The 22,896-nt window shown below is 39.1% G+C and overlaps 1 protein-coding gene across 1 annotated transcript; it reads left to right on the top strand.

Annotated features, from left to right (window-relative positions):
- Positions 1 to 5,325: 5,325 nt before the first annotated feature.
- Positions 5,326 to 22,542, top strand: FNTA (farnesyltransferase, CAAX box, alpha). Its single transcript, XM_045821424.1, has 9 exons — positions 5,326 to 5,564; positions 7,621 to 7,706; positions 10,585 to 10,699; positions 12,459 to 12,563; positions 15,150 to 15,276; positions 16,899 to 17,047; positions 20,304 to 20,366; positions 21,462 to 21,633; positions 21,915 to 22,542. The coding sequence occupies exons 1-9, from the start codon at positions 5,368 to 5,370 to the stop codon at positions 22,035 to 22,037; spliced, it is 1,137 nt and encodes a 378-aa protein (XP_045677380.1). The 5' UTR covers positions 5,326 to 5,367; the 3' UTR covers positions 22,038 to 22,542.
- The last annotated feature ends 354 nt before the right edge of the window (positions 22,543 to 22,896 follow it).

Genomic DNA, 22,896 nt, shown 5'->3' with positions numbered 1-22,896 from the left:
TCTGAGTTTTTTTCTACTTTAAACCATAACAGAGTTCTGGCTAGTGTGGCTCAGTGGATTGAGTGCCAGCCTGCGAACCAGAGGGTCACTGGTTCAATTCCCAGTCAGGACACATGCCTGGGTTGTAGGCCAGCTCCCCAGTAGAGGACATGCAAGGGGGCAACCACACATTAATGTTCCTTTCCTCTCTCTCTCTCTCTCTCTTCCCCTCTCTCTAAAAATACATAAATAACATCTTAAAAAAAAAAAAAAGATTGTAGGCCCTGGCTGGTGTAACTTAGTGGACTGAGCACAGGCCTGTGAACCAGGGCATCACCGGTTTGATTCCCAGTCAGGGCACATGCCTGGGTTGCAGGCCATATTCCCAGTATGGAGTGTGCTAGAGGCAACCACACATTGATGTTTCACTCCCTCTCTTTCTCCCTCCCTTCCCCATCTCTCTAAAATAAGTAAATAATATCTTAAAAGAAAAAAAAGATTGTAACACTTACTGAGTGTAAGTCAGGAATATTCTTTGAGTTTTTTTCTAGTACCTATGATAGTTTATGTTTTGATTGAGGCTGGTACTTAATGTTTGTAAACTGATTGTCCAAAGTTCTTAGGGGCGAAAGTTAATCATGGCTTCTCCCCTCTTAGAGTTACATTGACATGATCAGCCTCACCACAGGCTGTACAGCAAGAACCAGTGGTGTTTACTTTGTTTAACAACATGAAGTATTATTGTTAGCATTCCATTTAAACAATAAGTGCCCTTTTCCTGCCTTGTAGACCCTTACAACTCACCATTTACCCTCCCCACCCTAAACACTATTGAAATATAGCATCTTCACTGTTATGTAAAGTGGTAGTGGCAGTGTGGAAATTGATTACATTTACATTAAAATAATCAGCTAAGTAATTCAAAAGTGAACTTAGCACCAAGATACTAGTATACACATAGCTCCTTATAATGTCAAAAAGATGTATATAAGTTTATTTATATATATACACACATACACATACACAAGCATGGAGGTAACCATATTAAATTTAGCATTTATTGTCCCAAGTATTTAATATTGAAGCACATGAGAAAGGTAGGTTGAACCACAAAAATTAAACCAAAAAATGCCTTTGCCTTCAAAGATGTGTGATTAAATGGGACACAACACAGAAAAGTTCCCAAACAGAAGTATCCCAGATGACCATCTACCAGTCTGCTTTAAGAACATCTATACTACTGTTCTGGTTGTTGCTACATCACAACCCACTCCAAAACTGAACTGCTTTCAATGGGATGTTACTTCTCTCAGGCCTGGAGGCAGGCTCGGTTGCTCTCAGATGGGGTCCCTCATTCAGCGGGAGTTAGGCGACGTCCAAGGCCAGAGTCACCAGAAGGCTGTCCTCTCACACGTTGGGAACCCGGACTGATTTGGACGGAACTGGTATTACATGACATGTCATAGGGTCTTCTTTAAGAAAAGGGGAAAAATAGATAAAAATATGAGCAATAAAATGACAATAAATGCCTATCTACCAACAATGAAATCTAAAAAACAGGCGAACAAGCAGAACAGAAACAGACTCATAGATACAGAGAACGTTTTGACAGTTGCCAGATGGGAGCGGGGTTGGACGGATGGGTAAAAAGGTGAAGGGATTAAAAAGTACAGCCCTGGCTGGTGTGACTCAGTGGGCTGAGAGCTGGCCTGTGAACCAAAAGATCACCATTTGATTCTCGGTCAGGACATGACATGCCTGGGTCTCAGCCAAGTCCCCAGTTGGGGGCCTGCAAAAGGTAGCCAGTCGATGTTTCCCTCACACATTAATGTTTGTCTTCCTTCCTCTCTCTAAAAATAAAATATTTTTTTAAAAAAGCAAAAATTGGTTATTACAGAATAATCATGGGGATGTAAAGAACAGCATGGGGAATATAGTCAATAATCTACTAACTATGGTGACAGATGGGTGCAAGATTTAATGGGATGATTACATAGTAAGTTATGTATTGTCTAATCACTGGGGTGTATACCTGAAACTAATATAATAATGTATGTCAAATGTGATTGAAAAAAAACTGATTTTAAAAAAATAACTATACCTGGCTGGCGTAGCTCAGTGGATTGAGCGCGGGCTTCGAACCAGTGTCACAGGTTCGATTCCCAGTCAGGGTACATGCCTGGGTTGCAGGCCATGACCCCCAGCAACCGCACATTGATGTTTCTCTCTCTCTCTCTTTCTCCCTCCTTTCCCTCCCCAAAATAAATAAATAAATAAAATTTAAAAATAACTATCATTAGTCAGCAAGAGGAGAAATTAAAGTGCTTGTGTTGTTGTGGAAAAGAGTTCCTCAAAAGTTAAACAGCCCTGGCTGGTGTTGCTCAGTGGATTGAGCACTGGCCTGCGAGCCCAGAGGTTGACAGTTTGATTCCCAGTCAGGGCACACGCCTGGGTTGAGGGCCAGGTCTCCAGAGGGGGGTGCGCGAGAGGCAACCACACATTGATGTTTCCCTCCTTTCTCCTCTCTCTAAAAATAAATAAAATCTAAAAAAAAAAAAAGTTAAACAAAATTACCATATGATCAAGCAAGCCCACCTCTGAGTATATACCCAAAGGAAGTGAGAGCAGGGACTCTTAACATATTTCATTATTCACAACAGCGAAGAGATGAAGACCAGTTTCCATGAACAGATGAGTGGGTAAACAAATGTGGGCTATACATACAATGGAATATTATTTAGCCTTAAAAGAAAAGGAAATTCTGACACATTCTACAACATGGATGAACCTGGAGGGCATTATACAAGGTGAAAAAAAAAAAACAGTTACAAAAGGACAAATCCACAGGATTCCATTTTTACAAGATACCCAGCAGCATCAAATTCATAGAGACAGTACAATAGCAGTTACTAGGATCTGGAGGAAGGAAGGAATGGGGAGTTTTAATGGGAACAGAGTTTCACTTTGTGAAGATGAAGAAGATGGATGGTGGAGATGGGCAGTAGCAATGGTTGCACAACAATATAATGTACTTAATGCCACTGAACTGTACACTGAAACATGGTTAAAAACAAATGTTATTGTAAGGAGTAGGGAAAAACTTAGACCATGAGAAAATAGGAACCTAGCTAGCTAGAGCCAGGAGATTACTAGGTTAATGAATAAACATCCTGCCTTCCTGCCTTATACAAGAATGCTTGGTTTGAAATTCCCGCGCGCTGTCTTTGTAAGTGAATTGCTAACTGCCTCGCCTGCTTCTGTATAACGCTTGCTTGCCCGCCCCTATATAAGGACTTAGTTGTAAGCGCTCGGCGTGGCTCTCGTTTGCAGCTCCTTGTGGGCACTGTGTCGCTGGACACTGAGAGTTTGCCCCTGCGCAGGTTAAACTTGGCCAATAAAGTAACATCTTTGATACCCTGAAAGTCTCCGATATTTTTTCTCGCGTTTGCTGGATGCTACAGTTATGACTTACCACAATAAAAATTAAATCCCAAGTTCTTAGCAGTGTCCCTGGCTTCCTCTTTAACCTCACCTACCAATCCCCTCTCCTCACTGACAGGGCTTTAGTTCTTGGCATGCTTGCTTAACCCCCAACACTCTAAGCATACGTTTTCTTTCCCCTATTGGGTCTCTGCTCAAATAGTTCCCACAAAAGTCCTTCTGACTACTGTAGAGCAGGGGTCACCAACCCAGGGACCACAGACCAGTACATGTCTGTTTCCCATTAGGAACCTGGCGGCACAGCAGGAGGTGGGCTAGCAAAGCTTCATTTATAGCATTTATAGCTGCTCCCCATAGCTCGCATTACCACCTGCGCTCTGCCTCCTGCCCGCATTAGATTCTCACAGGAGAGTAAACCGTGCAGTGAACTGTGCCAGTGAGGGATCTGAGCTGCATGCTCCTTAGGAGAATCTAAAGCTTGATGATCTCTGGTGGAGCTGAGGCAGTGTTGGGGAGTGGCTGCAAATATAGGTTATCATTAGCAGAGAGGTTTGACTGCACAGAGGCCACAATAAATCAGTTGCTTGCAGACTCATATCAAAACCGTATCAGTAAATGGCAAATGACAATTAAGCTGCATCTGGTGGTAGGCTATAAAGCCATTCTCTCCCACCCCGCAGTCCATGGAAAGATTTGTCTTCCACAAAACTGATCCCTGGTGCCAAAAAGGTTGGGGACCACTGCTGTAGAAGGTACAAAATAACTTTGCCTCTACCTTTCTGAATTCATGGTTGAGTCCCCTGTAATAAAAGACAGATTAACAAGAGAAAAAAATGGTTTTATCAACATGTATACTTCATGTGTGCCTGGGAGAGACCTAGGGAAAAATTAGTCATTCCCTGAGGTTGCTTAGAATTCAAGCTTAACTGTTATACCATCTTAACAGGAAGAGCGGGTGCAATGTAGACCTCTTAGGGGAGAGTAATTTTTAGGACAGAAGAATGAATCCGTAGAAGAACTGATGGGAGACCTGAGAGTTTGTGACAAAGTTTGCCTGGATGTGGTGTCCAATTCTACACTCAGAACTCCTGGGGAGGGGATTTATGACAAGTTCCTTTTGGAGGATCTGTCTTCAGGCAGATAAGGAGGGGGAGAGGTCAGCATTCAGAGAAAAGCTTGTCTGTGCATTTGCTGTTGTGCAAGTGCCTACTGCTCAAATATGCCAAAGCACTTTATTTTGAAGCGGCACACCCTCAACACCTACAGACATATATTAGAGTGGTATATACCACCACCCTTCACCAGAACGTAAACTTCATGACCACAGAGACTTTATGTACTGCAAAGAGCAACCTTGGCACAGGATAGGTAGTCAATAAATAGTTAAATAAATGTTTACATACACATACTATTTCTATATCAGAACTTTTAATTTCAAAAGACAAAAACCCCGAATTACTTAAATTCTGCGATATAAACTCAGCATCCAAAAGAAAAAAAAATGTGCACGAGGAACGTAAAGAACCTTACAAGGTTAAGGTAGAGGCCAGTTCCCTCCAGATGTAGGACGTGTGATTGGGCCTTGAGCCGTAGGGCAGTGGCTCTTATCCCTGGCTCCTAAGACTGCGAACAAAACGAGAGGAGAGCCATCTCCCCTACTGAGGGGATCTAAGCAAGGCCCCAGTGGCCAACTACAGGCATTTGGGAAGACGGAAAGATGAAAAACCCAGAGCCCCTAAGGAGAATGGCGCAGTCTCGCCCGCAGGCAAGGACCCACAAAGGTCCGCCAAGGCTAGGGCGCCCGCCCGGGACGCTCTGGACCGCATCTCTATGGTAGGAAAGCAAGAAAAGCGGAAGTGGAGCTCGTGAGGGGGGTGGGGAAAGGGAGGGGCGGGACCGCGGGGGGGCGGGGCCTCCGCCGCCAACTCGGCTGCGGACCGAGGCGAGATGGCGGCCACCGAGGGGGTCGGCGAGGCTACGCAAGGCGGCGAGCCGGGTCAGCCGGAGCCGCCACCGCCCCAGCCGCAACCTCCGCCGCCCCAGCAGCAGCAAGAAGTGATGGCAGCCGAGGCCGGAGAAGCCGTGGCATCCCCTATGGATGACGGGTTCCTGAGCCTGGACTCACCTACCTATGTTCTATACAGGTAACTCTCATGGCAGGGCCGCGGGTTAGGAACCCCTCCCCTCGAGTTGGGGGCTCCCCCTGAGCTGCGGTTCCCGGGCGGCTCCTTCTGCCTCGCCTTGTCCCGCCGAAGTTTCCGCGGCCTCGCTGTCCGGCTGGCGGGGGGCGCGCTCGGCCGGGTCCGCGCTCCGCGGGGTCAGGGCCCTCCCGCGGCCCTCGCGCTCCCCGGAGCCCAGGCTGTCACCGAGGGACGGGAGAGGCAGGACGCCAGGCAGCGCAGAACACTGGAGACCACTCTCTTTGGCTGTGTAGGTGTCGTGGTTCAGGAATTTAAGAAATCTCCCGCTCTGCTTCATACTCCCACGAAGATAGCCTGATAATAATCTGACTGTATACCGAAGGACGGGCACATTTGGATAATTTGGCAAGGAATAGTGATTTAAATAAGGTACAGATTTGTTCACTTTAAAGACAAGGTGTAAGGGCTTCCCATGGTTTGTTCTGCTGAAATGGAGAGATCTAGTGTAAGATCTTTAAGGACTAGGACATTTTCATTCAACATTTTAGCATCCAGCATCAGCCAGACACCTAGTTAAGGTTGTAAGAATGGAAAGATATTTGTTCCTTAAACTCTTATATACATTTCTGCATCACCTCGTGTATAATACAAGTGATGTGTAGTAGGCAGTGTTGGGTACCGCTGAAACTCTTGCCTTTTCTCCCCATCTTTGCCAACACCCAGTCCTCCCTCATCAGCTCTTTGTTTTCTTATAATAATGCTGGTTCCCTAGCTCCAGTTGAACCTGCAGAGTGACAAGAGAGAAGCCCTTATGTCTTATTTTTCTTTTGTCTTATTGTTTTTCTCCTGCAGTAGGCAAACTCATTGGATTGCTTATTTGCCTTGTTTTTATGAATGAGTGAAAATCACTATCAAGATTTTACTGTTTCATTGTTAATGTTTTACTGACTTAAATTGGTTGGGTTGGCTCCATAACCCTCAAACCTCCTCCCTGGGTTGTGAAATACTCAGCTGCTTCGCTTGGACATGTCTGATTTCCCAGTGACTAAGTGACAGCCTAACCTTTTTCAGGCTCCTCCCCAGGCTCCAGGTCTCACACCTCGGGTGATTGTTTCCCTGGTATAGTGGACACAATGTCAGGGTTGTCTGGATGCTACAGAACCTTTGTTGTCAGCAGCTGATCAGTACAGAGAACCAAAAAAGTGGGTGAAAGGAAAAGAAAATAAGTAAAAGAGTATTTAAAACAAATTTGTTCACATTGGGCAGTTCACACAGAAATGTCTGTAGGTATCCCATTGTTGGGATTGTAATGTTATTTTAACATTGATAATGAGATAATTCATTGAATACTTACTATATGCATTTATTACATGCTACATTGCCATATTTGTAACATAGCATATAAATATTTCAGCATAATAATATTATGTATTTGTTAGATGCTATATGCTTATTATTATGCACATTTTAAGTGCTTAACGTTATCTCACTTAATCCTCCAAACAGCTTTCTAAGTTTGGTTGGTAATAGTATCATCTCCATTTTATAAATGAAGAAAGTGAGGCCCAGAGACGTTAAGTAACTTTTTCAAGGTCGCACAGCTAGTAAGTAAGAGAGCCAATATTGAACTTAGTTGTCAGGTTCCAGAGCCTGCTGTCTCCTCACTGCTAGGACTGCCTCCCAGCATACAATAAACTAGTAGTGTTTACTCTGCTTTTAAAATGTTAGTTCCTAGTAATCCTAGTAAATTGTTACTCAAATTTTTTAAAAATACTAACTCCAGAGTCTTATTACATCAATGAATAGATTAATTTCTAATTTAGAACTGTTGTGTACATGCTGCAAAAACATGTTTTTCTTACATAAAAATTTTAAATTAAAGTTTAATATGTAAAGGAAAGTGGCAACACTTGGTCATGAAGAATCCAACCATGGTTACATTAAGATGCTTATGAGTTACTAGTATTAATGTAAGTGTATTTGTTGCCATTTTAAAAAACATTGGGGTTCTTTTTCTTATGTGTTTGAATATAATCACTGAAAAAAAAATGTATTTCAGAGACAGAGCAGAATGGGCTGATATAGATCCAGTGCCGCAGAACGATGGTCCCAATCCAGTGGTCCAGATCATTTATAGTGAAAAATGTAAGTTTACTTTTATTGGGAAAAGGTCTGTAAGTCAAGCTTAGTAGCTGAATTGAAATTCACAACTATATGGCTAGATAGATGACAGATTTTTGTCTGATAAAGATCTAAATGACTATGATAAGCTAGCTTTGTGTTTGTTTGTAATTTTCATGGTTAAAAGTTTTATTTTTTCCAAAGAGTGGACATAATCTAAGTAATGAATGTTATAATACATAATAGCTACTGTGTTACTGTGTTTTTCATTAACTATTTAATCTACAGCATAAATGAATTACTGTTTTATTTAGAATAAACTTTGGTTGCTAAAACATGAGCATTTTGAAATATATTTCAACAGTGAGTGTTATGCTTAGTTGGAACACATTTACTGATAAAAAATGAATGGATTGTTTTCTTTGACAAAGTATCATTTTTTCATAATGAATGTTATGAAAAAAATAAATGCTTTATAAATTGGAGGCTGTGTAAATGTAAATTGTTAGTTGTTCTTCTTGAAAAGAAAAATGAATAGAAATGGAATGCTAGTTTTGTGTGTGTGTGCATATATATATTTCTTTCAGTTAAGGCTTTGTTATCCAAGATCATTCCTGTGTTACAAAAGGCATTATTTTTTTCTTGATTATTAGGTAATGCCAAGAAATGTTGGAAAAGGAAGAATAATGGTCTGAGGGTTTGCCCTACTAAATACGAAAATATACTACTACAAATAATTAACTTTTGGAATGGGAACAGAAATAGATTACTAAGGAATCTAAAAATTCATCATCAGTATAAGTGGAACTTAATATTTGAGAAAAAAAGAACATCTCATACCTATATGAAAAAGGTGGATTAATCAGATAATGGTTTTGTAACATTTGCTATGCATTTGGTAATATGCAAAATTATACTCCAGTCTCGTATCTTACATAAAAATAAATTACAGATGAATTAAAGTTTCAGAACAAAATTGTAAACATACTAGGAGCAAGTACTAGAGAATAATCTTTCATTCTTACAGTGAAAAGAAAGTAAGCATGCTATAAAACTCAGAATTGATTAAGGAAAAGATCAGAAGATATAAAAATGCAAAACTTTCACACTATGAGAGATGTTATATGTGAAAATATAATTCACTAGAAGAAATGCAAATATCTGCAAAACGATGTTAACCTCACTGGTGATCAGAGAAATGAAAACCACAATTTTTTCAGATTCGTAAGGTACCTATAACAAAGATACCAGAAAACTGATACAGTCATATGTTTCTCTTGGGGTTAAAAATAATACCATGACAAGTTGAAAAGCAAGCAGCAGTGTGGGAGAAGAAATACCATACAAAATAGAGGATTGATGATTTAGAACTTTATAAGGAATTCCTACAAAATGTTAAGGAAACAAACTAGTAAAAAAAAATGGAGAAAGGGCCCTGGCCGGTGTGGCTCAGTGGATTGAGTGCTGGCCTGCAAACCAGGGGTTCCTTGGTTTGATTCCCAGTCGGGGCACGTGCCTGGGTTGCAGGCCAGGTCCTCAGTGGGGGCTGCGCGGGAGGCAACCACACACTGATGTTTCTCTCCCTCTGTTTCTTGTTCCTTTCCCCTCTAAAAATAAAGAAATAAAATTTTTTTAAAAAATGGAGAAAGGGTATGAACTGATGATTCACAGAAGAGAAAATTTCATTATCTATTAATTGGGGGGAAATCCATTATCACTAGGCATGAGAGATGCACATTAAAATGGGAATGTCATTTTCTACCCATAAATTAAATGGCAGAGTAAAACTGTGATCTCAGGTATTAGGACATGTGAATAGGTACATACATTTCTGATGGTAGTTTTCATATTTTAGCCATTTTGGAAAGCAGTGTGGTATATCTAGTAAAGCTACCTTGAAGTGCTGCTTCTGTGATGTGTTCTTCGGTCACTCTGGCATATGGCACCAGAAGACACATACTAGGAGGTTAAGAGTACATGCCTCAGAGTCAGACCAGCTGGTTCAGATTCTAACTTCATTTTATTGGCTCTACAACCCTGAACAAGTTATTTAATATTTAACCTCTGTGTACCTCTATACCTCCCCTATATCCATGTTTTGGAGAATGGGTAAAGGAAATATATCATTGTCATGCGATTTAATACTGCATAAGTATTAAGAGGATCTAGATCTGTTAAAACATGGGCAGATCTCAGAAATAATGTTCAGTTAAAAAGACACAAGTTTTAGAAACTTGTGGCTGTGACACTAACGTATTATGGTGGCATTCACACAGTCATTTGATTTGCTTTTGCTTATTGTTCAAAATCGGTGATTTTCAACCTTTTTCATCTCATGTCACACATAAACTGAAATTCTGTGGCACACTAAAAAGCATATTTTTTGCTGATCTGAAAAAGTAGGTATAATTTTGATTCATTCACATCTGACAGCTGTTGTTGTGTTGGTTGTTATTTACGTATTTATTTATGTATTGATAGTCTGTGGCAAAACTCAGTGCCTCTGACTTAAATAGTCAGTTATTGCATGTTTTAAAAATTCTTGTGGCAGACCAGTGTGCCTCAGCCTACTGGTCGAAAATAGCTATTCTAAAAAATGCAATAAAGTAGCTTTCCTTATAAGATGTAACAACATATTCTAATGGTAGTTTTAAAGAAGGAAGATAGCCCTGGATGATGTGGCTCAACAAATTGAGTGCTGGTCTGTGACCTGGTTCAGTTCCCAGTCAGGGTATGTGCCTAGTTGCAGGCAGGATCCCCAGTAGGGGGTGCACAAGAGGCAACCACACATTAATGTTTCTCTCCCTTTTCTCTCTTCCTTCTCCTCTCTCTAAAAATAAATAAAATCTTAAGGAAAAAGAAAAAGAAAGATAGTCCTAATGCAGTTTTGTGCTATTTACAGTTAGAGATGTTTATGATTATTTCCGGGCCGTTCTGCAGCGTGATGAAAGAAGTGAACGAGCTTTTCAACTAACCGGAGATGCTATTGAGTTAAATGCAGCCAATTATACAGTGTGGTGAGTAATACACATTATTAACATTTCCTGTTTGAACGTCTTGTGTTTTAGTTTGAATGGCTTTTCTTTTCCTTAACTCTAATTTTTATCAAAATAATTCACATCAGTTTCGAAGTCAGAGACTGAATGAGAAACAGCAACTTCTGCCTCATTCTTTCCATCTGGCAGAGTCCCACTCCCTAAAGGCAGTAACTCTTGGCCATTCTTTCTTGAATTAAACTGTGTATTCTAAATAATATGCTCAATTGTTATTTTTTATCATTTTAGACATTATTTATTCCTTCTGTGGGAGAAACAGAGTTTACTCTCCACTACACTTCTTTTATTTATAAGTAACATTTTCTTAGTAGTTTTAAAAGTGAAATATGTGAAAATGTTTGTAATAGAATTAATTTATTACATAAATAGTTATCTAAATGAACAAGCTGTACTGTACAGGGAAAGAGATGTTTTCAATTCTTGTGTAGTACACCACAAGTAACCCCAGGGTATTACTTACCTGAAAATAATCATTAGTTGGTTGTCTTATCTTAACATTTCACACTTACTGTCTTTTGCTATTTCTACTTCAAAATGCTTTATTCTTATGGGAAACGGTATAAGAGTTCTTCAGAAAATTAACAACAGAGCTGCCGTATGATGTAGCGATTCCACTTCTGGGTATTTATGTGAAGAAAACAAAAACACCAACTTGAAAGGTTGCTTGCACTCCTGTGATCATGGCAGCGTGACCCGGAGCAGCCGGGATACAGGTGATAGATAAAGCCTCGGTGCACACACAGGCTCGGGCAGAAGCAGGCTTACAGTTTTGAGGATGCAGAACAGTTTAGTCTTGCATTATTATTTATTAATTATTGTATTACAGCTGTAAATCTACTTTTGCCCCACCCTTTTCCCACAATGGAATATCATGTGGCAATTAAAAAAGAACGAAATCAGCCCTGGCTGGCGTAGCTCAGTGGATTGAGCGTGGGCTGGGAACCAAAGTGTCCCAGGTTCGAATCCCAGCCAGGGTACATGCCTGGGTTGCAGGCCATAACCCCCAGCAACCGCACATTGATGTTTCTCTCTCTCTCTGTCTATCTCCCTCCCTTCCCTCTCTAAAAATAAATAAATAAAATCTTTAAAAAAAAAAAAACGAAATCTTTCTATTTGTGACGATATGGGTAGACATGGAGAGTATTAAGCTAAGTGAAATAAGTCAGACAAAGGCAAATACCATGTGATTTTATGTGTATGTGGAATCTAAAAGAGCAAAACAAATGAATAAATGAAACAGAACAGAAACAGACCCATAGTTATAGAGAACAAACTCTGGTTGCTGAAGGAGAGGGATTAGGGAGATTGGAAGAAGAAAATTATTTTTATCCTTTTTTTAAAAGATTTTATTTGTTTATTTTTAGAGAGGGGAAGGGTGGGAGAGAAATATTGATGTGTGAGAGTTACATTGACCTGTTGCCTGTTGCACACCCTCTACTGGGGACCTGGCCCACAGCCCAGGCATGTGCCTTGACTGGGAATCGAACTGGTGACCTTTTGGTTTGTAGGCCAGCATTCAATCCACTGAGCCACACTAGTGAAGGTAAAAATATATATATTTTTAAATGCTACATTATTCCAGTCACCAGATAGTTGTATGAGTTTGGACAACCACAAAAAAAAAATTATATAATTATGTTGTTGTCTTGCAACTTTATTTGATACCGTGGCAGACAATTTATATGGAGTAATGAGACTGAATGCTTGATATTTGTTGTAGGCATTTCCGGAGAGTTCTCTTAAAGTCACTTCAAAAGGATCTGCATGAGGAAATGAACTACATCACTGCAATAATTGAAGAGCAGCCCAAAAACTATCAAGTTTGGTAAGATGCAAATAGGAAGGAAACATGTTACTGTGCTAATAGTTTCTGGGTATAATCTCATGAGATTATAGGGGATTTTTTGTTTCTTTACAATTTTAGTACTTTGCATTGGTGCTAATGTTACCTGTCCCATAGGGTTGTTGGGAGGATTAAATGAGACAGTTGTGTGTAGTGCTTGAAGTGGTGCCTGACCCATAGTTAACACTCAAGTGTATCCACTATTTAGAATATCGACAGCATGTAATATTGCTAGAGTCAGAAAAAAGTTTGAGTAAAAAACTTAAATGTTTCCAATGTACTAAAAAATGACTTTCTGGTAGTTGACCTTGTATTCATTTGTTTATTCAAAATATTTATACTGATGCTGGAGACACAAAGGTGAAAAAGATACAATCTAAAAGGAAAAGCGAATAATCAAACCAGTTGTTTTATAGTGCAATATGAAAAGTGTAATGGTGGTTTTTCACAGAGTGTATTTGTTCTAGAAATTAAGCCTCTAAGTTATCGTAGACCAGAGTATGTATTATTTTGGGGTGGGGGCAGGGCAGGGGAACAGAACACAATGGGGAAAAATTACAGAGCAAGCGGACAGAGAAATAAAGAGTTTCAACAGTACCGGGGTTATAGTGAGCACTCCATGAATGGAAGCTGCTGTGGCTGCTATTGTGGTGCGGGGGGAGGAAGGGGTGGAGTGGTGGTCGGGTGGTCGAGGTGCTGGCAGAGAAGGAAGATGACGAGGTGGTAGTGGTGAAGCTAGTGCAGTAGAAGCAGCAACATGGTATCATCAAGCACTATCTCCAGTTTCTGTGCCACTCCCTGCCTGTTCATAATGCAGGACTTAAACATCATTTTATTTTTTTCAAATGTCATGACCGACACACGTGTCTATACTTTATGCCTGAGATTTAAGGATAATTTCTCAGAGGACGGGCCTCTGAGGCAATGAAAATATTCCAGGGAGATGCATGAAAGAAAGCACAATGTATCAGAGAATTATGTGATTCCATGTGATTAGAGTAAATTCTGGAGTGATGGGATAAAATCACAAAGAGCCTTGTGAACATTGATAAGGAGTGTGGACCTAATCGTAGTGGCAGTGGAAAGTTGTTGACAAATTTTAATTAAGGAAGTAAAATACTTAGGTTTGTGTCTTAGAAGTCTTACAATTGTAAGTCTTAAAATTGTAAAGTTGTGTGTAGTGCTTGAAGTGGTGCAGGGCGGACCACAGATGAACTACGTTTGCAGTCCGGTCGGCCGTCGCACTGGTACGGGCCAGGAGAGAGTGTGGGTGGGTATAGGAAAGACAAGGATACATTTGAGAGAGCCTTTGGGGACCGAAGCAACAGTTTTTGAAATTTAATTTATTGGAGGAGTGATAGAGAACAATGATGTCTATATGTTTGGCTTGACCACTGGGTGAATGGTGGTGCCAGCCACGATGGGGACTTGGGAGACAAAGCAGCACATTTGTGGGGAAGAAGGATGGACTCAGTATTGGACAGATGGAGTTTACTGCACTTAGGGAAAACCTGTGTGGAGTAGTCCAGCACACGGTTCAAAAATGCTCATGTGGAGTTCAAGTTATAGCTGTGGGTGAGGATGCTTAGGGAGAGGTAGAGGAGACGGTTGAGGATAGAACACTGGTGAGTGAATACTGTCATTTAAGAAGTGTTCCAGGATGACTGAGGAAGGAAACCAAAAGTTAATGTCACCACAGAAACCAAGAGGGGACAGAGTTTTAGGAAGAAAGGAGTGGATGACAATATCAGCTACTGTGGAGAGGTCAAGGGAGGTAAGGACTAGAAATTGACTAGTAGATTTGTTAATTAGGTGGGTGCTAGTGAGAGACGTTGGCATGAGCAGTCCTCCTGCCAGGGGTGGGCTGGTGCCCAGGTGGGCAGCAGGGACGTGGTGGGAAGAGGAAAGAAGCCACATAAGTGGTTGAATCACAAATGGGAGATGAGGGTTGGCTATTGCAAAAAGAAGACATAGCAACTAGCGAGCCAGGGCTATGTTTTTCTGTTTTGGTTTTCCACCATGGAAAACTCCTCTTGACGAATTTTTAATTTATCATAGTTACTTGCCAGAATAGAAATAAATTCAATTCTGCCCACGAACTGCTGAAATGAGCATTTATTTGCTTGCATGGTGACACTTTGGACTGCCTTTGGGAAAACTGACAGCCTATTTATAATCAGAGGAGCTTCTAAACTTGATAAGACGGTATTACATTTCCTATAGTGTCATTATGCCATCTGGGAATGTTCCCAAAATTTTTGACAGTTTTATGGTTGTCAGAAGACTACTATGCTTCCAGATTTAGCTTGAAATAAACCTTCTTTAAGCCATAAACTATTTTATTTCATTTTACACAAAAATCACAAATCACTATTTTATGTTTTTCAACTTAGCGTTCTGAAATTTTTTCTCTTAAGTGTTTCTTTTGTGTTACCTTTTTTCCCAGTAGTCTTGAGAATCAGAGCTGAATATCTGTTTTACTTTCCATCACCTGGCACAGCACATGCAGCCAATACTTCAGCTCTGGGTAAATTAACACAAACCTTTTCTCCCTTCATCCGTCTTTAGGCATCACAGGCGAGTGTTAGTGGAATGGCTCAAAGATCCGTCTCAGGAGCTTGAGTTTATTGCTGATATTCTTAATCAGGATGCAAAAAATTATCATGCCTGGCAACATCGACAGTGGGTTATTCAGGTATTGGCTTTCTTATTACAGTGTTTTGAGATTATTTTTTTAATTGAATTAAATTATTAAAATTAGTATTAAATTGTAAGTATACTTCTGAACTGAAACACACATATAGATCATTACACACAATGTGTATATAATTATTAATAGTAATTAAGCCCTGGCTGGTGTGGCTCAGTGGATTGAGCACTGGCCTGTAAACCAAGGGGTTGCTGGCTCGATTCCCAGTCAGTGTATATGCCTGAGTCACAGGCCAGGGCCCCAGGATGGGGCACACGAGAGGCAACCACACGTTGATGTTTCTTTCCTCTTTCTCTCTCCCTTCCCCTCTGTCTGGAAATAGATAAATAAAATCTTTAAAAATAATAATATGATAATAATTAAGATACATTAAGATTATCTGGCATCCTTCATGTTGGTTAACCTTTATAATCTCTTGAGATATGTTGGTGAGTGGCTTCATATTAAAGAAGAATAGTACTACTTACTATTTTCAGATCAAATTTGCCAACAAACTGAATTTTAAAAAGACTTATAATTTTTTAATATAACTGTGTGATTTTTATTAACAAGGGCATAGTATACACTAAGATTTTTGCATACATAAATTTTGGAATATGATTTTACAGTAAGTATTATATATTTTATTTCTGTTCACTTGTTAAAATTTTATGTTAAATCTTGAAGAGAATGGCTATGACTCCCACTCTGGGCATCTAATTTATTCTACCAAACAATTCTGCTGTTGTTTACTATGGATTTTCTTCCCAGTAATTGCTACTTTCTGCAGTATTCATCATACCAAGAGTATTTAATCAATTTTTTAATTTAAAATTTTAAACTTTTCCAACTTTGAATAAAGTTATTTAAAAAATATCTTTCTAAAGGTATTCAGTATTTTTATTTTTTATGAAATTCTTCTCTTTTGTTATCAAATAAGAAATATAACTCCTCTAGCTTTTTCATAGTTAATGTCCCTGACTTTTTCAGCATTTGTAAGTCTTGGTCATGCTATTCTTTTTTCAAATTGGCTTTATTGAGCCATAATTTAGAAAAATTAAAACAGCTTTATAATGCAAAAAATTTATGCCTAAATCTAATTGTGTATATTTCTCTACATGTATTTTAATGTAATTTTGTCATATATATGCATTTTATTCATTCATAACCCCTTTAATATTACACATTAATGTTAAATTGCATCAAATTAGCATGCTAGAGTTAATAATTTTCTTACAAGTTTGTTTTTCCCCTCTAAATTTCACCATAACAATATATAAATGTTTAGCTAAATATGCTTTGTTTTGCTTTTGATTTAGTTCTTTACAAAAATTCTTGGCTCACATAGTATAACCTGCCTCCTGTTATCTAAATTGCCCCTAGGAAGATGGTGCTGAATTCCAGGCCACTTTAGCTGCTCACTCTTCCTTGTGGCCGTTCCCTTTTCCTTGAATGCTTCCCTTTCCCACTGCATGTGCTCGACTGGCACCTGCTGTCCTCCTCCAGGTGTGTGCAGAGTCCGACACCTTCTGTTCACCCTACTTAGCTTTGTTGAAGTTTGATTTAGTTATTGTTTATAAATAATGGTATGTTTCTAATTGGATATTTTACCTTTTATTTTCTTTTAGGAATTTAAACTTTGGGATAATGAGCTGCAATATGTAGACCAACTTCTTAAAGAGGATGTGAGAAATAATTCTGTCTGGAACCAAAGATACTTTGTAATTTCTAACACCACTGGCTACAATGATCGTGCTGTATTGGAAAGAGAAGTCCAGTTAGTAATCTCCTTCACTTGCTCACTCATTGAAAGAATATTTGTTTGCCTTCCATATGTCAGGTATTGGGGATACAGCAAAGATCAAGACTGCCCCCAGTTCTACCTTCGTGGAGCTAATAGGACAGAATACTTAGATGAAATAGGAAATTTACAAATATGTATTATAGTGTACCTCTACTTTTAGTGTCTTAACTTTCTTGAAATGTTACAACTACAGCTTGAGAAGAAATCAGATTTCCTAGTGTTCTAGGAAACTATTTTAAAACTATCTTATAAAATTCTTTTGTATAGCAGCCGTGTTATTCTAGTGCAGGGTTGGAGGCCAGATGATCATTGTTGCAGAGGGCTGTCCTGTGCATCGTAGTGTTTTTAGCAGCATTCTTGGCCTGTATGGCCTGTACAGACAGTCCTCGACTTCAAATGGTTTGACTTAAGATTTTCTGACTTTAAGATGTTATGAAGGTAATACACGTTCAGTAGAAACCAGCCAGGCTAAGCTCTGATCTTCTGTAGGTTGGATGTATTAAGTGCATTTTTGACTTAAGTGTTTTCAGTTTATGATGTATCAGGGCATACCCCTGTAAGTTGAGGAACATCTATCAGCAGTAAACCTTGCCCACAGTTGTGCCAGATGTGCCCTCAGGAACATAACCAGCCTCAGTTGAAAACTACCACTCTCCAAGCCTGCAGCTGCTGTGAGAGCTAGAAAATTTCTGAATTGGCATGAATTTATGTATTATACACATAAACATTGATAGCCACCTCTTTTCTGACTTTTGTCTATTTTGTCTCAGTGGGCTGTTTTAGATTTGAACGTGTTTGTTTTTATAGCCTCCTGAGACCATAGTCATAATTTAGTTATAAAAGTTACCTAACAGCTCTGTTTTTTCTTTGATGCTTGGTGCTCTGTTGTGAGGATTGGGGCGGGGGGAAGTGCGCTGAAGGAAAGCAAGGCACCATCCTTCAAAAAGTTCAGTGGCTTCCTTGCCAAAGGTAGGATGCTTCAGGTTAATCTGCCTGGAATTAACCCAATTAATAATTAGGGATTTCAAAATATTATATATTTCTTATTTACTGTAGCCCACTACATTAGGTTAGGCCTGATAAGATAGTTAAAAATTGAATATGAAGAGTTTGGAAAATGCAGACTTCTCTCATAGCCTTTAAAGGCAGATCACTGGATTTCTGTTACCAAATAGAAATAAAAATAATTGCCTTGGCTGGTGTGGCTTAGTGAATTGAGTGCCTGTCTGCAAACCAAGGCATCGCAGGTTCAGTTCCCAGTCAGGGCCCATGCCTGGGTTGTGGGCCAGGTCTCCAGTGGGGGCCACATGAGAAGCAACCACACATTGATGTTTCTCTTTCTCTCTCTCCCTCCCTCCCTTCTGTCTAAAAATAAATAAATAAAATCTTTTTAAAAAGTTAAAAAACAAAACTATTTAAAAAATAATCAGGCAAGAATCTAAGGTTTTTTTATGCTTAAGGTTTATTATACCCTTCAGATAGGTAGGTACAAGAAATAATTAAGATGCTAAGAGAAGCAGTTATCTAGAATTTAGTTAATAAAATTTTTAACTCTTAAGAATACAAACAAATATAGCTGATTATTTTCTGTAGTTTTCTTCCTTTTACTCTAAAAGTAATGTAGTTTAATTATGGGGGGAATTGTACTGACTTGTTTAAAATAAAACATCAAAATCTCTTTTTCTCCCTCTTCCCATATTCCATTCTTCAGAGTGAACTACAAGTAGTGTGAATGTCTTCCAAGCCTCACAAATACATTTGCAGACATGCCCAGCAGCCTGGGTGATTCTATACACATTGCTTTTTTCATTAAATACATCATGGTCATGTGTCCATTTGAGTACATAATCTAGTAGCACTATTAATAATAGTTGCCATTTATCAATCATTTACTATATGCCGGGAAATCTGATTTAATTCTCATAACACTCTGAGATACATGAGAAGAACTTGAGACTCAGAGTAGTTCTGCAATGTGCGTAGGGCACGTGGATAGTAACTGATGAGGCTACGATTGATGCCAGGCCTTCTGACATCCAAGTCTGTTTTTCAGCCATTAAAATGGATAATGCTTGAGTACATGTGCATAAATGAATTTTTTTAGGTTTGCCAAAATGAAACTAAGAATCTTCTGAAGGGACTAGTTAATAACTGCAGGAATATGGTTTTACAAATAATTGAAAACTTTAGGTCATATAAAAGTAATTGGGAACAAAACTTTTAATAATGCTGACTCAGTTTATTACTGTTCTCTCCGAAGGAAAAAATGCTCTTGTATCAGCACTGCAACAAAACCAAGATTACCAGACTTTAGTTGGTGTCTTACTTATTTGAGCAGGTATAGAGTAAAGCAATGTTCTGTAACTTTATTGGAGTTTTTTGTAACTGGATCAGAATTATATTTAATAATAATATGGTTCAAGTGAAGAGAAAATAGGGAGTATCCATTTTGACTGGGAATCACATCATAGTTTGCTAGTAACCTTGCTTTGGAATATAAGAAATGTACATTTGTGCCCTGACTGGGTGGTTCAGTTGGCTAAAGTGTCATCCCATACACCAAAAGGCTGCAGGTTCGGTCTCCGGTCGGGGCACATACCTAGGTTGTGGTTCAGTCCCAATCGGGACACGGATGGAAGGCAACCGATTGATGTTTCTCTCTGTCCCCATTTCCTCTCTCTAAAATCAATAAACATATCCCCAAGTGAGAATTAAAAAAAAAAAGAAATATACATTTGTGTTGATTTCTTATTTTTTTCATTGTCTATATAATTTCCATGGTGTCTATTTTTTATTATAGTGCCTAAGGTTATATAGTTCTCCTTTATCAATGACTTTGACAGCCATCAGTGTATCTTGGACTTTTCCCCCAAGATTGCTTTAGCAGTAAAAAGGAAAATCTTGTTTTAGCTGACATTTCCTTCAGAGGGAAAGCCTAAATTAAAGGAAATCTCCCCCATTAATTTCTTTTTCTGTTGTGAATTGAGCCTTCATATTAAGTGTTATTCCCCAGAACTGGATACAAATCTATAATAGGGAAGAACTGTGTAAATAAGAATCGATAGCTAGAGACTGGAGAGGTTTAGGTAAGACCCAGAATGATACCAAAGTCCACTGAGAGAAATGAAAGCACAAACCTGAGCTGTGTGTGCCACACTCTTACAAAACTGTAATTATTGCATTGCTCTTTAAATTATATACATATTTACTTTTGGTTTTTTTCTTACAGGTACACTCTGGAAATGATCAAACTAGTACCACATAATGAAAGTGCATGGAACTATTTGAAAGGGTAAGAGGTGGTTTTTGCTTCTTTTATATATAATACAATCTGTTAATGTGATGCATCATGGAATACTTTCAATAATCAGATTCCAAAAGGGCACTAAAGAATTTTCTGTATTTCTCTGAGAGCAGAAGTGTGTTATGGTAGCACCAAGAACAGTTCCCTCTACCCTTCTCTTCACCTCCCAAGCACATACCAGCGCAGGGTAGTCCGTGAGTAAACAGTAATACAGTTATAATTGTATTTATGAATCCTTCCGTCTTTATGTCAGAGAGTGGGATACACACACTCAGCTTATGTTCCGCTCAGGAACGCAGTAAGGCAAGGCCTGCTGTTTACAGTCAGATTGCCAGCCTTTCTGTTTTTACTTTTAGAGATCTCCTGTTACAAGTCTCACTTGTTAAACTGACATGGTTTCACTCGCATGGCTACTAACATGACCAGTTTCCTTGTTGAACTGAGAGGTCTCAAAGAGCCCAGATACAGAGCCTGGTCACGCTGAGGGGTGTGGCCAGGGTAGGCTTCTCTAGTATCTGGACAGCCGAACTGATAAGGAACCATGTGATGAAGAAACAGAAACATCTCTGTGTTTTCCTCCACTTTTCAATTTTAAGAAGATGATTTATTTTTTACTTTAATTGTATGTGTTGCAGTTTCAGTTATAAATGACCACTTTTAAATTTCATTATTATTTTTTTTTAAGATTTTATTTATTTACTTTTAGAGGGGAAAGGAGAGAAAAAGAGAGGGAGAGAAACATCAATGTGTGGTTGCCTCTCACATTGCGTCCTCTGCTGAGGACCTGGCCTGTAGCCCAGGCATGTGCCCTGACTGGGAATTGAACCAGCGACCCTTTGGTTAATAAGCTGGCGCTCAATCCACTGAGCCATACCAGCCAGGGCCTAAACTTCATAATTTTTTCAAATTGATTTTATTCAGCTCTGAATTATCATGAGAAAGCTCACATATAATTTAAAATGTTCATTTAGCTTCAGCCTCATTCGAAATAAGTCTCCTTTTCTAGTTTATTTCTCATGGGTTATTTCTTGATCTCTCTACTATTTTTGTTCTCAAAATTTAGAATAACCTTTTTTTTTTTAGGATTTTGCAGGATCGTGGTCTTTCCAAATATCCCAATCTATTAAATCAGTTACTTGATTTGCAACCAAGTCACAGTTCCCCCTACCTAATTGCCTTTCTTGTGGATATCTATGAAGATATGCTAGAAAACCAATGTGACAACAAGGAGGACATTCTTAGTAAAGCATTAGAGGTAAGCTGGTGGAACTCGGCGCTTTTATTTTTGGGTTCTCAGAATGGGGTCTGCCCAGTGCTAACATTCATGCCACTTTCAACATGGTCACTCAGAATTCATTGCAGGACTATTTCTTCTGCTTAGGGCACCGCCCACGTCACTAGTGAACCTGGTTTATGACTCTTGGGGCGTGTCTCATCTGAACACCATCTGAGTTGAACTGTGTTAGTTCAGAAGCATTCACCCTAAAGATTGAATTATGCATTTTCTTTAATGATTTTTTTGTTTTTCATTTTTAGTTATGTGAAATCCTAGCTAAAGAAAAGGACACTATAAGAAAGGAATATTGGAGATATATCGGAAGATCTCTTCAAAGCAAACACAGCACAGAAAGTGACCCACCAACACATGTACAGCAATAACACCATCTAGAAGAACTTCATAGAATGCTTTTATTTTTTTAAGAGACTCTAATGCAGGAGTTTAAAACTAGAGTGAGCATTCCTTTTGCCTGTGGTGTAAAACTTGCACAGGTATTGCTTTTTAACAAGAACTAAGTGTAATATTCCCTGGGTGCTGCTGCTATTCATACTAGCTCTAAGTCATTTGATCCTTTTAAAGCAATTTGGGGGGAGGGAAAAGAAGAAAAGTCACATAAAGGAACTTTTATAGTCTCATCAATATTTACTCTAATCCTTTAGTATCAGCTCCTTAAATGGTGTATGCATCAGGATTTGCAGCACTGATGACTGCAGATAACTGGTATGTAACGGATATGACGTAACTTCAATTCCGGTTCAGGGAGCAAGGAATGAAACTGTTACATTAGAGCTGTTATGCCACACTCACAGTATCTCGCTATCACTGTAACCAACTAATGCCAAAAGAATGGTTTTGTAATAAAATTATAGATGTATCCTAAAACAATACCATAGTATTTTGATTTTTTAAATAACATTTAACTGCATTCAAGGGACATTATCTCAGCTTAGAAAAGCAGTTGAGGAAGAAAATATTGATATAAAATTGTAGAAACCAGAAACACGATTACATTAAGGGAAGTGTTATTATAGCTTGAATTGGTCAGTTGACTACATGTAACAAAGTCCACAAAAGGAAGTTTAAACCCAAAGGGTGTATTAAGGTATATAGCTAGCTCATAGAGTGACCACCCAACCCTCCTGGAAGTGATTCATCCCAAAGCTGTACTACAGAACTGGCCCATCAACTCGCTGTTGTCTGTGCTGGGGTCAGGACCTGCTGAATGGGCCTGTCCTCCTC

This window comes from Phyllostomus hastatus, unplaced genomic scaffold (assembly GCF_019186645.2).
Source record: "Phyllostomus hastatus isolate PE091 unplaced genomic scaffold, TTU_PhHast_1.1 phas_scaffold_46, whole genome shotgun sequence".
Lineage (NCBI taxonomy): Eukaryota > Metazoa > Chordata > Mammalia > Chiroptera > Phyllostomidae > Phyllostomus > Phyllostomus hastatus.
This window is presented reverse-complemented; position numbering and strand designations above follow the sequence as displayed.

Excerpts from the sequence above, each read along its gene's own strand:
- FNTA (XM_045821424.1), top strand. The coding sequence starts at position 5,368 with ATGGCGGCCACCGAGGGGGTCGGCGAGGCTACGCAAGGCGGCGAGCCG. Across the intron at positions 10,700-12,458 it reads GCAGCCAATTATACAGTGTG|GCATTTCCGGAGAGTTCTCT; the intron begins GTGAGTAATACA and ends TATTTGTTGTAG. Across the intron at positions 15,277-16,898 it reads ATCGACAGTGGGTTATTCAG|GAATTTAAACTTTGGGATAA; the intron begins GTATTGGCTTTC and ends ATTTTCTTTTAG.